Source organism: Nematostella vectensis, chromosome 8 (assembly GCF_932526225.1).
Source record: "Nematostella vectensis chromosome 8, jaNemVect1.1, whole genome shotgun sequence".
In the NCBI taxonomy this organism is placed as follows: Eukaryota; Metazoa; Cnidaria; class Anthozoa; order Actiniaria; family Edwardsiidae; genus Nematostella; species Nematostella vectensis.
In genome coordinates this window covers 10,881,346-10,895,348 of record NC_064041.1, presented here as the reverse complement: position 1 = coordinate 10,895,348, position 14,003 = coordinate 10,881,346, and the positions used below count along the sequence as shown (strand labels likewise).

The following is a 14,003-nucleotide window of genomic DNA, read 5'->3' as shown; positions in this document are numbered from 1 at the left end:
TTATTAATATACAAGCTCAAGATTCTGCATACAAGGAGTTCCTTTGACCAAAAGCTCAATTCCAAATTTTAAAGAAATTTAGAAGATATGAAATTTAGATATTAGCGAGCAAAGTTGGCTTAATTTCTGATCAGAGCCCGGCTTCTCTCTACAAACGAGGAGAATTTATACTTTGAACATTTGAAAATTGCACTTCAAGCCTCATATCTCGAAGACGAATAAATTAGAAAAAAAACACTTTTTGATATGTTGGTTAACATGACATAAGAAACCTGTATGCAAAAATTCAAACTTACCGAAGTTAACCAGACCTTATTTTGGGAAAACTTGCCATTTTTTTGGTCTGTCCTCAGGTTCCAGAAAGCCAAAGATCTTGTTGCCGGTTATCAAGAGAAGGGGTAAGGGGCGTGGTTGGGGGTATAGAAATAGCGGGTAGGGGGTACTCAAGCTATTGTTGTCATCACATTCCTTTTTATTATTTAAGTTCCTGATTCAGGAAGTATTGTGATCTCGAGGTTAGAGGTGGGTTGTAGAGTGAGTAGAGGCGTGGTTGGGCATGGGGGAGGGAGTACTCACAGCTGTAGTGGTTAACATATTCCTGTGGTATTAAATTCTTGATTCATGAAGTATTGTGAACTCGAGGTAATCAGAAAGGGGGTGAGGCGTGGTAGGGCATTGGGGAGGGGGTACTCACAGCTGTCGTGGTTGACATATTCCTGTACTATAACGCCAAAGGTCTTGATATTGTTGATGTCCATGTACTTGAGGTTGAACTGCAGTCTCATCGTGGTCTCACTCGTCTCGACTAGCGTCATGTGGAGGCTGATAGGATGGAAGATCAGCACCTAGACGAAGAGGGGACACGTGATCAGATAAATAGCTAATCTAGGATGAGACAGAGTCTTGTGGAAGCTGATGGAATGGAAGATCAGTACCAGAACAGCAATAGGAAATGTTTGAGAAGACATAAGCGTTTGGCAAAGGCAGGATGTAATAAAGTCGCGTGAAGGCTGGATAGCTAGAAGCTCAGTATCTCGCATGAGCGTGATCACGATTGCGTGGTACATGTCAGTGAGTGACATATACGCCAGCCTGATCTGATCTATAATGATGTACCAGGCTACACGTAAAAGAACGTTAAAAGTGTATGAGTGCTTGACATGTGTACGAGTATATGGCATGTGTACAAGGTCGTAGCATTTGCTCTAGCGCGTGGCACGTGTACATGATAAAGGGTGTCACGTGAGTGTCACACTACCTGTACTAGTGCGTCTTTTTCACTCTTCATTGGTGGAGAACCTTGGTCGGCGACTGAGATGGTCAAGTTGAACAGACGTAGAGTTTGACGCTGAAGCATGCGTGACGTCTTTACCACGCCCGTCCTGAAAACAAGAGACAGAACCTTTAGCCACGAGTTCGGGAGAAAAGATGGCATTTCTTTCAAGGGTGTGGTTACGGTAAGAGGTGATGGGGAGATTCAACTATTGAGATCTGAGATCATTGCTCTTTTAGACAATTTTTTTTTAGAAAATTGGGAGATCTGACTTGATCTGGTTAAGTCTGAGTTTTCGTCAATTTAAGCAGTAGACTAGGATTTGCTTTACCCTCTCCAATTGTTTTCACATCTGCTCTTTTTATGCCCCATCTCGAAATGTAACCGTTGCCCTACATAACCAACTACTCCCTTTCTTTAAACACCTACAGTGCTGCGCGCGATCTCATTGGTAGGTTACCGTACTACGCGCGAGCTCATTGGTTGATTACCGTACTACGCGCGATTTCATTGGTTGATTACCGTACGGACGACCCAGAAACAACACAACACTTGGGATGTATTTTTCCCGCAAAACGGTGTATGATAAAAATGTTATTGTCCTTGTTTGCCTGGGAGGTACGGGAATTTATGAAGTCTCAAATTTTTTAATGTTTTATTACCCGCGAGTAAGAGCTGTTTAGTATCTCCCTTTTTACCCTATGTGCTATGGTACTTATACCTGCAGCTTACCTGGAGTCGATGGCGAAGAAGTTTCCCTCGTTACCGCCTGATATCCAGTAAGACAGCCTGCCGTTTTGTCCCGAATCCGCGTCTTTCGCCATGACGGTGTCTACGGCGTAGTAGAGCGGCGGCTCTTTCAAGAAGACTCGTGAGTACCTGTACTGATAGAACTCAGGTCTGTTGTCATTCACGTCCTGAACAAGGATCCGCACCAGAACCGTATCCACAGGCGAGGCAGTGCGCACATCTGGACACAGAAATAATTAAGTGTAAGCAAGGTTTATACGAGTGCCGTGTCCACAGGCGAAGAAGTGCGCAAGTCTGGACAAAGAAATAATAAAGTGTAAGCTAGGTTTATACGAGTGCCGTGCCCACAGGCGAAGAATGCGCACGTTTGGACACAGAAATAATAGTGTAAGCTAGGATTGCACGTGTGCCGTGAACACAGGCGAAGAATGCGCACGTTTGGACTAGGATTGCACGTGTGCCGTGCACACAGGCGAAGAATGCGCACGTTTGGACACTCAAGTCAAGTGTCCACAGGCGAAAAAATGCGCACGTCGGGTTACCGTGCCCGATATATTGTGGGCTACGATACTAAGAAATAGTCCCAACGAGCTGTAACCGTGCCAAATAAACAGTGGCTCCTGCTGATACTAGAAATAGTCCCCACGACAGTACCAGTACCCGTTATACAGAGGTTCCGAATACTTAGACATAATCTACACGAGTTGACTTTCTTGCATTAAAGAGGGATTCGCAACCTACCCAGTACCCCTTATAAAGATGTTTCTTATACTTAGATATAGTCTGCACGAGGTGAATGTGCCCGCATTACAAAGGGATTCGCAACCTACCCAGTAACCGTTATAAAGAGGTTTCTAATACTTAGACATAGTCTAAACGAGGTGACTGTGCCCGCATTACAGAGGGATTCGCAACCTACCAATAGCCCCCACAAGGAACACGTATCTCTTGGTCTTCTCATAATCCAGCTTCTTGTTTAGTCTGATGGCGCCCGTCTGGGAATTCACTCCAAAGTGCAGGTCAACATCGCCCTCTTTATCGCCACCGGAAATATGACTCAGAAAATAACTAATGCTTCCCTCGTACTTCCTCTCATTCCGCGCCCGCACGCGCAATATCTCCGTGTACAGCGGCGTGCTCTCATTGACGGTGGCCAGGTAGATGGGTACTGGGAATGTCGGCCGCTTTGTCGGCCCCGAATCATGACGTTGCACCTTGATGAACACGTGAACGGGGTCAGAGGTCATGGCCGGCTCGCCCTGGTCCTTCGCGGTCAAAGTCAGGTTATAGAAGTAGTAGTGTTTTCCTCGTAAAGACTTATGAAGCCTGAGCTCCCCCGTGCTGGTATCCAAGGCGAACGTATCGTTCGTGTTTCCGGTCTCGATGGCGTAGTTAAGCCGCGCGTTTTCGCCTGAGTCCGCGTCGTTGGCAGTGACTCGTAGGATGGTCGCGTCGACTGTTGTGTTCTCGCTGATGACCTTGTTGTAGACGGGGAGAACAAAGCGCGGCTTGTTGTCATTCAGGTCGTCGACTCTGATGATAACGAGCGCTTTGTCTGGAGAAACAAAGGATAACTTGAGAAAAAGGGCTTTTAATAAGATTCGCCAGTGATCGAAGGCTTTGGCTTAGATTAAAGTATAAGAGAAACAACGTTGGACTAACGCAGTCCTACGTATTCTGCCATGTAGTCAAGGCCTGGATTCTCTGTGCGCTCGACGGGAAAGTCAGAATGTCGAGCGCAAAGACAGTCCACGTCTAGGAGGTCTGGACTATGTGCGATGTGACAATACGGGACTTGCGCTAAGAGATCACATGACTGTTTGGGTGGAAAACTGGCGCGCGCTCAGGCCAAATAACAGCAACAAAAAGCAACTTTTTCAGTGCTTACGAAAAAAGCCAGAATGCTTTTTTTAAGGCTTAAGTTTTAATTAAAGTTTTTTTTTCATCGTTCTCTGGTAAGGCGAGCGCAGTCATTTCTTTTTTTTTTTTTTGTTCGATTATTTTGTTTTGAATTTGCCACCCAGAAAGGTCGCATGATATCTTAGCGCAAGTCCCCTATTCAATTATTATATCGTGTGATCATTTGATTGTGTGACAATTCCGTATTGTGTGAGCATTCCGTATTGCGTGACCATTAATTGTGTGACCATTCCGTATTGTGTGAACATCTGTGTTGTGTGAGTATTTGGTGACCGCGTTGTGTGACTTCAAATCAATCCATAGATAGCCATTCTATCATATCCTGTGACCGTACTGTGACAATATCGTGTCTGAAACGAACTGTAACCTGTTTGACACAAACATCCGTCTGCCTTACCTATCTCCTTCCTGTTTCTGGCCACGAGATTAAGTCTGTGAATGTAATAGAGAAAACGCATGTAACAGCACTTAATAATAAATATGATGCAATTCGGTATACAATACAAAAACATATGCTGTTACTGATAATATGGTGCGATAAAAGGCGAAATCGAAGAAGTACTGGTGAAAGAAAAGACTACGGAACGATTCTACCTGTAATTCGACGATGTAACATGTACGCCTTAAATGTGCGTCCTTGTCATTATCATGTCCCATCGTGCCCATCATATCCCATCATGTCCCATCGTGCCCACCACTTCACCCCGACCCCCCTTTCCCCCTCCCTCGTCAAACTTCCCCTTTCACACTGTCGATATGCGTCCTCCTATTAATCCTGTCACAACGTGCCCACCGCTACATCCTCACCCCTCTCCCTTCCCTGCCACGCCCGTCCACCACCCCCCCCCCCCTTTTCTCACACCCGTCTTACCTATACTCCTTGGTCTTCTCATAGTCGATGTGAGTCCTTGTCGTAATTCTGCCTGTGTGTTTACCAATCTTAAAGCTCAACGCACCGTCGATATTCTCAATAGAGTAAACAATCTTCCGAGGGTTTCTCCGATTCCCCGAGCCTGCAACGGCTCTTACAGTAAGAATCTCAGAGCCCAGGATGATATTCTCTGGGATGGAAATCTCGTACACCGGTACATCGAACTTGAGATTCTCGACAGGCTCTATAACGATGCTAACCGTAGCAGGGCGTGGTGTTTCGAGGGGTGGTATCCCGCTATCTTGAGCTGTGATCTCTAACGTGCAATTCTCACCCCCATGCCGCGTCAATGGCTGCACATTCCTGATCACTCCATCGTCATCGATACCAAAGAAAGGACAGCTCTCGGTGAGAATCGAGTACCTTAACTTCCCTAAATTTCCGTAATCCGGGTCTGCGGCGAAAACCTTCGCTACCGATGTACCTACTTGCACGGCCTCCGATACCTTCACCTCGTAATTCCGCTTCAGAAAAGTCGGTCTCCTCTCGTTCACAGGGTGCACGGTAATCGTGACAGTGCCAACGTTCTTGAACTCGCCGTTAATCGCAACGACGATCACCGTAAAGTTCCTAGTCCTATCAATAGCGAAGCGTTCCTTAGTCTTCACTAGGACACCAGTCTTGGGCATTATACTGAACAACTGCTGATGGTTCAGCAGATGATACCTGATGTTTGCATTATCTCCTGTGTCTACGTCAATCGCATTAACTCTGAATATCTCCTGCCCTTCCGTAACGTTGGTGAATATCGTCGTGTGATATCCACTCGGTGGGAAAGTAGGCGCATTATCGTTCTCGTCGATAACGACTATCCGTATATGCGCGAGTCGGAATTTGTTCTCGTGGATGTTGAGAGCTTTGATAGTAAGGTTATACCCCGATGCGACCTCACGGTCGAGTTCACGCTGAAGGATCAGCGAGGCGCTGTTATTACGAGGGTAGTTGATAAGTTTGAAGATACTTTCCTCGTTACCTATTAACAAGTAACCAAACAAGTTAGTAAATATGTAAACAAATGAGTTAACAAACAAGTACACGGGTAAATAAGTAGGTAAACAAACACGTTAACAATTAATAAGTTATAAGTTAACAAACATGTAAGCAAATAAGCAAATAAACAAGTCAAGGTACTAGATAGGGTATTCGACTCAGACATTCCTGCTTTTATCTACTGAGCTTCTCTCTACGGAGACAGAGCAACACACGAATCGAAATCCAAAATGCCTGGGGCTGTTCCTTAGTGATTTGAACCAACGCCCAATGACGGTTCCTTTCACCTAAGGCTAGATCTTCTATCGACCAATTTACAACACATTTGTCGTCAAACGTTACCTTCCGCTATGGAGAATGTCACGGGGGCGTTCAGCCCTGCCTCCCTACTTTGCGTCTTTGCGTGAAGGTTGATAATGAACTGACCAATATCGTTATTCTCCTTAACGTAAATGGTGTGCGGGAACTTAGTGTAGTTTGGCGCTGCCTCTGGGGATGGAGTGAGAGACACGTTGTGGAGAAAGAAATAATTCATCATCATAACAATTACCATCACCGTCAATATCACCACCATAAGCATCATCATTACCATCACCAAAATAATCAACACCATCACCACCATTATTGCCGTCATCATACCACTACCACAACAACCATCATCATCACCATAACCATCATCATTATCACCACCATCATCATCATCATTATCAACACCATTATCATTATCACCACCATAATCATCACCATAACCATCATCATCATTATCAACACCATCATCATTATCATTATCACCACCATAATCATCATCATTATCACCACCACCATCATCATCATTATCAACAAAATCATCATTATCATTATCAACACCATCATCATCATCATCATCATCATCATTATTAACACCATTATCATTATCATCACCATCATCATAACTGTCGTCGTCATCGCCATCATCATCATCGCTACCATCATCACCATCATCTGCATCACTTACCAAAGTAGGTATAATGCGCTAACTGCACCTTCAGCAGATTAGGCCCGTCGTTGGCGACCGGTTCACAATACTTCTTTTCGAAACAACTGACCATAAAGCAGCTGTTCTCGATCAGAAAAGCCACGTGACCCGCCCTTCGGTTGCAGGATTCCCGGATGCACTGAGGCATGCTGGTCGTAGTGTGGATTGGAGTAAACACACCCGCGTTAATGCCATTGGCCAGCGACATGTTGTAGGAGACTGGGCCGGGCTGGCAGATGATCGTCGACTTAGGGTCATCTGAAACATACAGAAGTTTCTTAGAAATGGCGATTGGATTATATAGAAAAAGATGCTTCGGAGATCATTTCCAGGAAAGGGAATCTGCTTATCCTTCGACTTTGCTCGTTTGACATAACCAAAATTCAGGCAATCTGTTGGTTCTAATAAAGCATTTGAAGTTTACTTCGGCAATAGGAGGCACAGCGGTGTTTTAATTAATATGAACAGGACGCCTGGAGCTGATATTATAATAAAATTTAAATTTCATTTAAATATATATATATATTTTTTTTGGGGGGGCGTCATAAAAAAATCTCTAAACAAGACAATTTCACAGTCTTTTATCACACTATTCATGTAATTAACATATGCCCCGCCCACCCTCACGTCTGACTAAATACAAGCTGCTCCCCATCAATATCCGACATTATCTTATAACCTTGATCACTAAAGAATTCTTATAATCTGTTGCACTTTGCTGGTACGTATCTATTCAAGTCTGCTGTTTGTGCCAAAAGTGTGTACCATTCTACCAGCTATTTCGATTCCATTTGTTATACTCGGTTTGTCGTTACCACGCTAAATATATAAACTAAACTTTAACATATTTTTGTGTGACCATTAGTCGGTGATTAGGACATAACCAGGCACAAGTACCGCCCTAGCAGGGCGCTATTAGTGTAATAACGAAACAATAACGCACTTCACAATGCGGTAAGGATTGACAGTGGCCTTCAATTATTCCCTTAGGCCAACTTTAGCTGGATCCAAGGCCAACCCCAATAGGCTAATTACTTAGTACTCCTAAAGCATAATTACCTAGGTTAGACCGATAACAAAACGAAGAATAAGGCGCCTTCAAAAACGTAAGCGAAAGAAATAATGGTTCTTTGTAGAATTAGTTAAGGGGTTCTAAAGCAGAGTAGATAAGGGTAAAAAAAGGAATTTGGGTAGGGGTAAAGCACATTAGATTAATTAGATTAAGATAAAAGCGCCTTTAAAAATTTAAGCGAAAAAGATGGTCTCGGGAATAAAGGCTGAAATAAAGGCTTAATTAGTTAGGTAAAGCTGAATAAATTATTTAGCCTTTCCTAGCCCCCCGAAACCCTCTTTGTGAGAAAAGAAGAATTGTCCGTATGTTTTAATCAATTTTAAGTTCATTTTGCGTATTCCAAGCAACTAAAAAGCAACCAATAAGATTACTTGCCGGTGTGTCGCTACAGATGCATCTATACTGAAAACATTGACAGCCTCTGTCAGCCGCCATTTTGTCATCCAAGCAAAGTACTAAGTGTAAAAAAGCATCCATTTCCATCGGCGGATTTGAGGAAGCCAATGCGATATTTTCGATTGAATTTGGTAAATAAAGTATAACACTTTGTTTTTAGATAGTTATTTAGAGATTTCATCAAATAATGTGCCTTCATATATTCAATGAAAACAATAACAAAGGTGTAGCTGACAAGTGCTATTTAAATGAACATAGCAGCAGTACACGTTTGCCCAGGGGAGAGGGCGTGCGCGGAATACTAATCGATACCTTTCCGATAATAAATCGAGACTTTTCCAATGAAAAATCTGTAAAATACTGAATGGAGCGGTGGCGTGGCGTGTGTGTGTGTGTGTGTGTAGGGGGGGGGGGGGGGGATGAAGGCATACTTACTGATAAGCGAGCACTCCGTTAGAAGCAAAAGGGAGCAGAGAACGAAAATGGAGTTGATCAATTCTGATGGACGCAGCATTCTTGCCAGCTTCCTCCTAAAGTACAAAAAATATCACGAATGAATGGGTGTTAGCCTCAGTCCCTTCTCTGAAACCTCCAACTTTATAAATGATAAAGTTGCAATTTTAATAGCGCGCGATTTCCATAAGCTCGATAGAAATCCAAAATTAAATGGTTAGACCACTCTTTACTTTCCTTTAACCGTATATGGCATTCATCCATGAAGCATATACTATCTTAAAGCTGGATGCCCCTCCCCCCTCCCTATCATCGGCATTCATTCTTTCCTGGATTCTACGGCCTGCCTTAGGAGGCAACCAGTACTATTAAAAGCGTCCAGTACAAGTCATCATGTAAGATGTTACAATTCCTTCTTTTAGCGTTGTGGAAAATATTGAGCAACACCGTACTCTACGATAGAACTACAAAGAAGTCAAATAACCCTGGGGAGAGAGATCCTAGTGCTATTCAGGAATAATATAACACCAAAATCTACGATAGAACAGCAAGAAAAAAAAAAAAAACGGTCCGGTCGGGTGAACAGAGGTTAGTATAGTAAAACAACTTTCAAGTACGATTATAAATAAACTTCCATGATCGTATTTCGACAGTAAAAGGACTGCTGTCTAGTTTATTGCAAATAAAATTGTATTTTGTTAATCCCAGCTAATGATAGATTTACTGTACGCAATGCGTATTTTATAACACAACAAAACCGTGCACGTAACGTAACAAATCAGTACACGGAATTTAGTGAAACAGTACACGAAATATAGTGAAACAGTACACACAATACAGTGAAACAATTCCGAGCGCTCTTAATGACTTAATTGTCGCAATAGATCAACAAATACAAACTAGACGATAATCGTTTGACATTGAACTAATTACTTTAACACAATGTCTCGTTTACCTTATGACTCGAAGACGACAAGACTCCATTTTAAAAGCACAACAACTACTAAACATGAATATTACACTTTTTGAAGAAGCCAGGAGTAACAGAACGCTCACAGTGATAAAAATAACATTATTCAGAGATTTTGTTCCTTAGAATCAACTTTGTTTTTGTCAAAAAATTTAAAGCTGCTCCATTTCCTCTTTCAGGCGAGACTTGTAGAAAAGTAGAAGTGTATTTGAGTGGATTATCGGTACATTTCTAAGCAACATTTTCACGGGTGCTTTGACTTAACTCATCTTCTATTTAACACTCACAGTCAGTCAAAATACGACACAAAACAAGGACCAATCAGGTCGCCGTAAAAACGTCTTGGGTAGGCAAAGCCATTCTACAACAATACTTTGTTTTGTCAAGATATTCAATTAGGATTCCCTCACGTTGAGGTGAAAGTTCTAATCTTGAGGTTTCATAAAGAAACAAGAAGGTTAATTTGAGAGCACTATATGCCAGCGTAAAAAGGTTCAGAAAAGAAATACGTAATTTCAATTCCTTAGATTACAATTTGCTGCCATCCTTTGATACGGAATTCCTTAGAAATATCTATAACAAGATAACTGAAACCTGTGTGTGAAAACAATAAAAGATCACAGCGTAATGCAGAGTAACATAGAGGAGATTCCTTCACGGCACAAATTTCAAAATCAAAGCGCTCACGGCAATGTGAGTGATTAATATAAAATATAAAAGCCAGATATGGTATACAAGCCAGATATGAGGGGATTACGTCTGCATGATTACTTAACAGGCGACGGGTTTCTCTAGAGCGGCTGATTAAATTTTCATGGCCACAAGGACCATCGTACGACATCTCATTCAGAGAACGAGAACCGGTACTCTAAGTTTTAACACCAAAACCTTCCATTTGCTCTTAAAACTTGGGCTCTATATATTTATTTGAGCTCTATTTTACTCTGAATTATTTAATTTATATATATGGAAGATAAGTAATTGTGATATTAGATCTCCAGACATTTCGAGCTTTGATTTATTTTGGGCTCCAGCTCCGCCGAGAGAAGTATCAGTAAAAAGCCAAAATGTTAAATAATTAACGAAGATCTCGCGAAATGTATAATTTGTGCTTCATGTGACACAGAGACGCGTGGAAGATTAAAATAGAACAAGACGTGCAATAATATTTGTTTGAATTAAAAAAAATACAAACAACAAAAGCATAAAACGGAACAGAAGAAGACTATAAGAAATTTTTATTGTTATAGCTGCGTTAATTGTTTTCTTTTGTTAAATGCGGAAATGATATTCTAAAAACAAGGAAAAAGAAGTCGAAATAAAATATTTTGCAAAAACTTTCTCTTCTCCTTTTCAAATGCTTCAAATCTCAAAGCAGAATTTAAAAAATCAAAACCTTGCATATACATTTTGATCGAACGTACTTTGTAGATACCAGAAAAACTTCTGCCAAAATATCTTCGAAGCAAATGAGCAAATGAGAGGTAGATTTTTACTCTGTTATATGAAAAGACAAAAAAAGCACGCGCTCAAGCATTTTTTGGCGGGAAGATTATCATTGACCATAGAATGTGGTCACCCTGTGGTACGTCTGCCACGAACGACAACAAATGGCATCTGTGGCAAGATTTACAGGTGGTCACTGAGAAAGGCCCGCTGGGAAATTACCAAAAAGATACTAGAAAAAGCACGGAAAGTAATAATATTATCATAAACAGAACATGATAACTTCACAGGAAACTTGATGGAGAGAGCTTGTTATTTTTTCGTACAGAATTCTAAAGTTCTAATAAAAAACAAGGTTAACTTTTGTAATTTGTAATATGCCATCTTGTGGTTATTACACATGGCAATGTTAGCGTCTTGTTGAAAAAATACCGCGGGTACAATTATTTTTTTCTTCGTTTTTTAATTCTGCTTTTTTTAAATAACTGTAAATTGATTCGTGCACTGCCTACTAAGCTCCGCTTACTTAATAAGCGTACCCCAGCTGAACTTTAATACGGATAGCATACATTTAGTTAATTGCGTTCAATTTAAAATACTAACAAATAAAACGTTTTGAGTGTTGGCCTACGGCAAATTTTCTCAAAATGGGATTAAAAAATAAATAAAACAGTAGTCAATTTTTTACTTTTGAATTTTAAACACTGCATATAGCTGTGTAAAATCGAAGCGTTTGCAAAGCCTTAACTATCCAAGGTTAAAAGAATCTAGGGGATTCTATCACAAAATTAACATTAGTCTATCAATTTAGTTGAATTGTTCACAAAAGCTCTATGGCCAGATCTAAATTAACTATCAAGTACCGTTGCTAGCTCTGTTATCTTTGTATCGAAGACATATTTGATGATTGAATAGCTACACAACTTTAAGGTAAATATTGAACATCGAATTCACATATAAAATGCCATATGCATCTGTGAAATTTGAACTGAGAACCAATGATACAAAAGTATCAAACTAATAGAAATAATTTTTTTATTTTTCCTTATTATGATTCCTTGAAATCACTCGTTCGAAGCAAAAAATTGACTCTACTAAAATGGGTATTTTCTAGAAGCAGAAAAGAATAAAGAATAGAAAAATGGGAAATGTGTGGTTCATCCTCACAAGACAAGCGAAATACTAAGTTTATCGGTGAACTAGAATCATAGTGCAAAGACTACCGATAGCGGTGTTATTACAAAGGAAACAATTATCTTGTTCTCATAAACGCAAATTAATCCGTGAGTTCACGCGAGAAAAGGCGCAGCTTTCAGTTATTACACTCACCTTTTCCCGTATTAATAAACCTGGTATTTAGACGCAAGACCAAGGCAAACGTAAACTTTACAACATCTGCTGTTCACGCAATCAAGTCCACTCGCCACCTTTGCAAGAGAGTACTAACCAGAATATACCTAAAATTTCATTTTGGCGTCTATCCAAACCGCCCGATATAACATGATGCTCTCGCGTAATCCCGCAAAGTCCCGCTAGGGGAGATCCCCAGTATTACACCTTGACCCGCACAGGTGTCTTCTCGGTTCCGTTAGACCTGTTAACAGTTGAAAGCCATTTTGTAACGGTCAGATCATTTAGGGAAATTGTTTAGACCGGATGTTAATTCCATTTAAAGTCGGTTACCATGCGACGTTTGAAAGGTTTGGAAGGACATCAAGATTGCACGGCTCGACCAATCAGAGGGCTTGTACGGGAGGAAAGCCCACTGTCGCGACCACAGTGGGTAAACCGCATCAGATCGCAGAGATAATTGAATTTGTACAAATCCTTTTGTCTTCCTTATATAATAAAGTGTCTGACAGGAATCCAATACAGCTATCATAACCAGCACTTTAATAAAACTTAAGATACTTTTAAAATACTTATCAGCCTCGTTTAAAATATCTCCTGGATTTCGCTTGAAGACCTGAAAAAGTTTAAATCAACGGAAAATTGACGGCATGGGGTGGAGTTAAATACCATGGAATGCTCTGATTTGTGACTGACGAGTGCAACCGTTGTTAACAATGGATAGTTTTTAACAATACAATGGATAAACGTCAAAGCTTATTCAAAGGTTATGCTGCAATGACTTCTTTGTCACATTTTGGGATATCAATTTCATGGCTGTCATTAAAGTGCCTGTTTCTCGGTTGAGGCGAGCTCTTTGGCATATATTGGCTGATATTAATAAGAGCAACCGCCAAATTTTGGAATGGGTGATGAATTCGGTTTGTGGTCAGTAAATGTTATATACCAAGCAGGTAGTTCATATAATTTACATACAATTTCCAAATTATTTTTTTTAAATAAAAAGAATTCTTATCAGTAGTAAGCACACACACCAAAGAAATACTTGGTTTCAGAGAGTGCAGTTTATCAAATGTCACGTGCTGGCTTTATATCGATATTCACGTGATTAGGACCAATAGCAGTCATGTTACCGTAGCAAAAGCCGTCACGTAACTATTCAATAGCCGTCACGCTACTAACAAATACTAACAATGGCTGTCACGCAATAGCAGCAACTTTTCTGGACCCATGTTTCTCGGCACACAGCTCTAAGTTTAGGTAACTAGTTCGAATTTTGTTTTGAATTGCTTCTTAACTAAAAAAGTATCCCGGCCTTTAACTTTAAACTTGTTAAGTAGACCACGACCTATCATCCACTTACCAGCATGTAGCCCGTAGACATGAAGTGTGTAACATGTTTTTTAATTTAGCCACCTCGAAAATCATTGAAGCGCG

The 14,003-nt window shown here is 40.9% G+C and overlaps 1 protein-coding gene across 18 annotated transcripts in view; it reads right to left on the bottom strand.

Moving 5' to 3' along the window:
- Positions 1 to 14,003, bottom strand: part of LOC5515291 (cadherin EGF LAG seven-pass G-type receptor 1) — a 45,438-nt gene that overhangs the window by 8,817 nt on the left and 22,618 nt on the right. For 16 of the 18 annotated variants that reach the window (XM_048731630.1, XM_048731631.1, XM_048731625.1 and 13 more), the window contains 9 exons: positions 8,783 to 8,877; positions 6,859 to 7,137; positions 6,207 to 6,353; positions 4,815 to 5,847; positions 4,341 to 4,375; positions 2,943 to 3,578; positions 2,006 to 2,243; positions 1,259 to 1,382; positions 695 to 845 (listed from right to left, as the gene is read on the bottom strand). In XM_048731630.1, coding sequence (XP_048587587.1) covers positions 695 to 845; positions 1,259 to 1,382; positions 2,006 to 2,243; positions 2,943 to 3,578; positions 4,341 to 4,375; positions 4,815 to 5,847; positions 6,207 to 6,353; positions 6,859 to 7,137; positions 8,783 to 8,861 — 2,722 coding nt within the window. In that variant the 5' untranslated portion in view covers positions 8,862 to 8,877. Of the gene's footprint in view, positions 1 to 694; positions 846 to 1,258; positions 1,383 to 2,005; positions 2,244 to 2,942; positions 3,579 to 4,340; positions 4,376 to 4,814; positions 5,848 to 6,206; positions 6,354 to 6,858; positions 7,138 to 8,782; positions 8,878 to 9,755; positions 10,154 to 12,545; positions 13,110 to 14,003 lie in introns of those variants that run through there. The other 2 variants (XM_048731629.1, XM_048731623.1) reach the window with 2 other exon arrangements.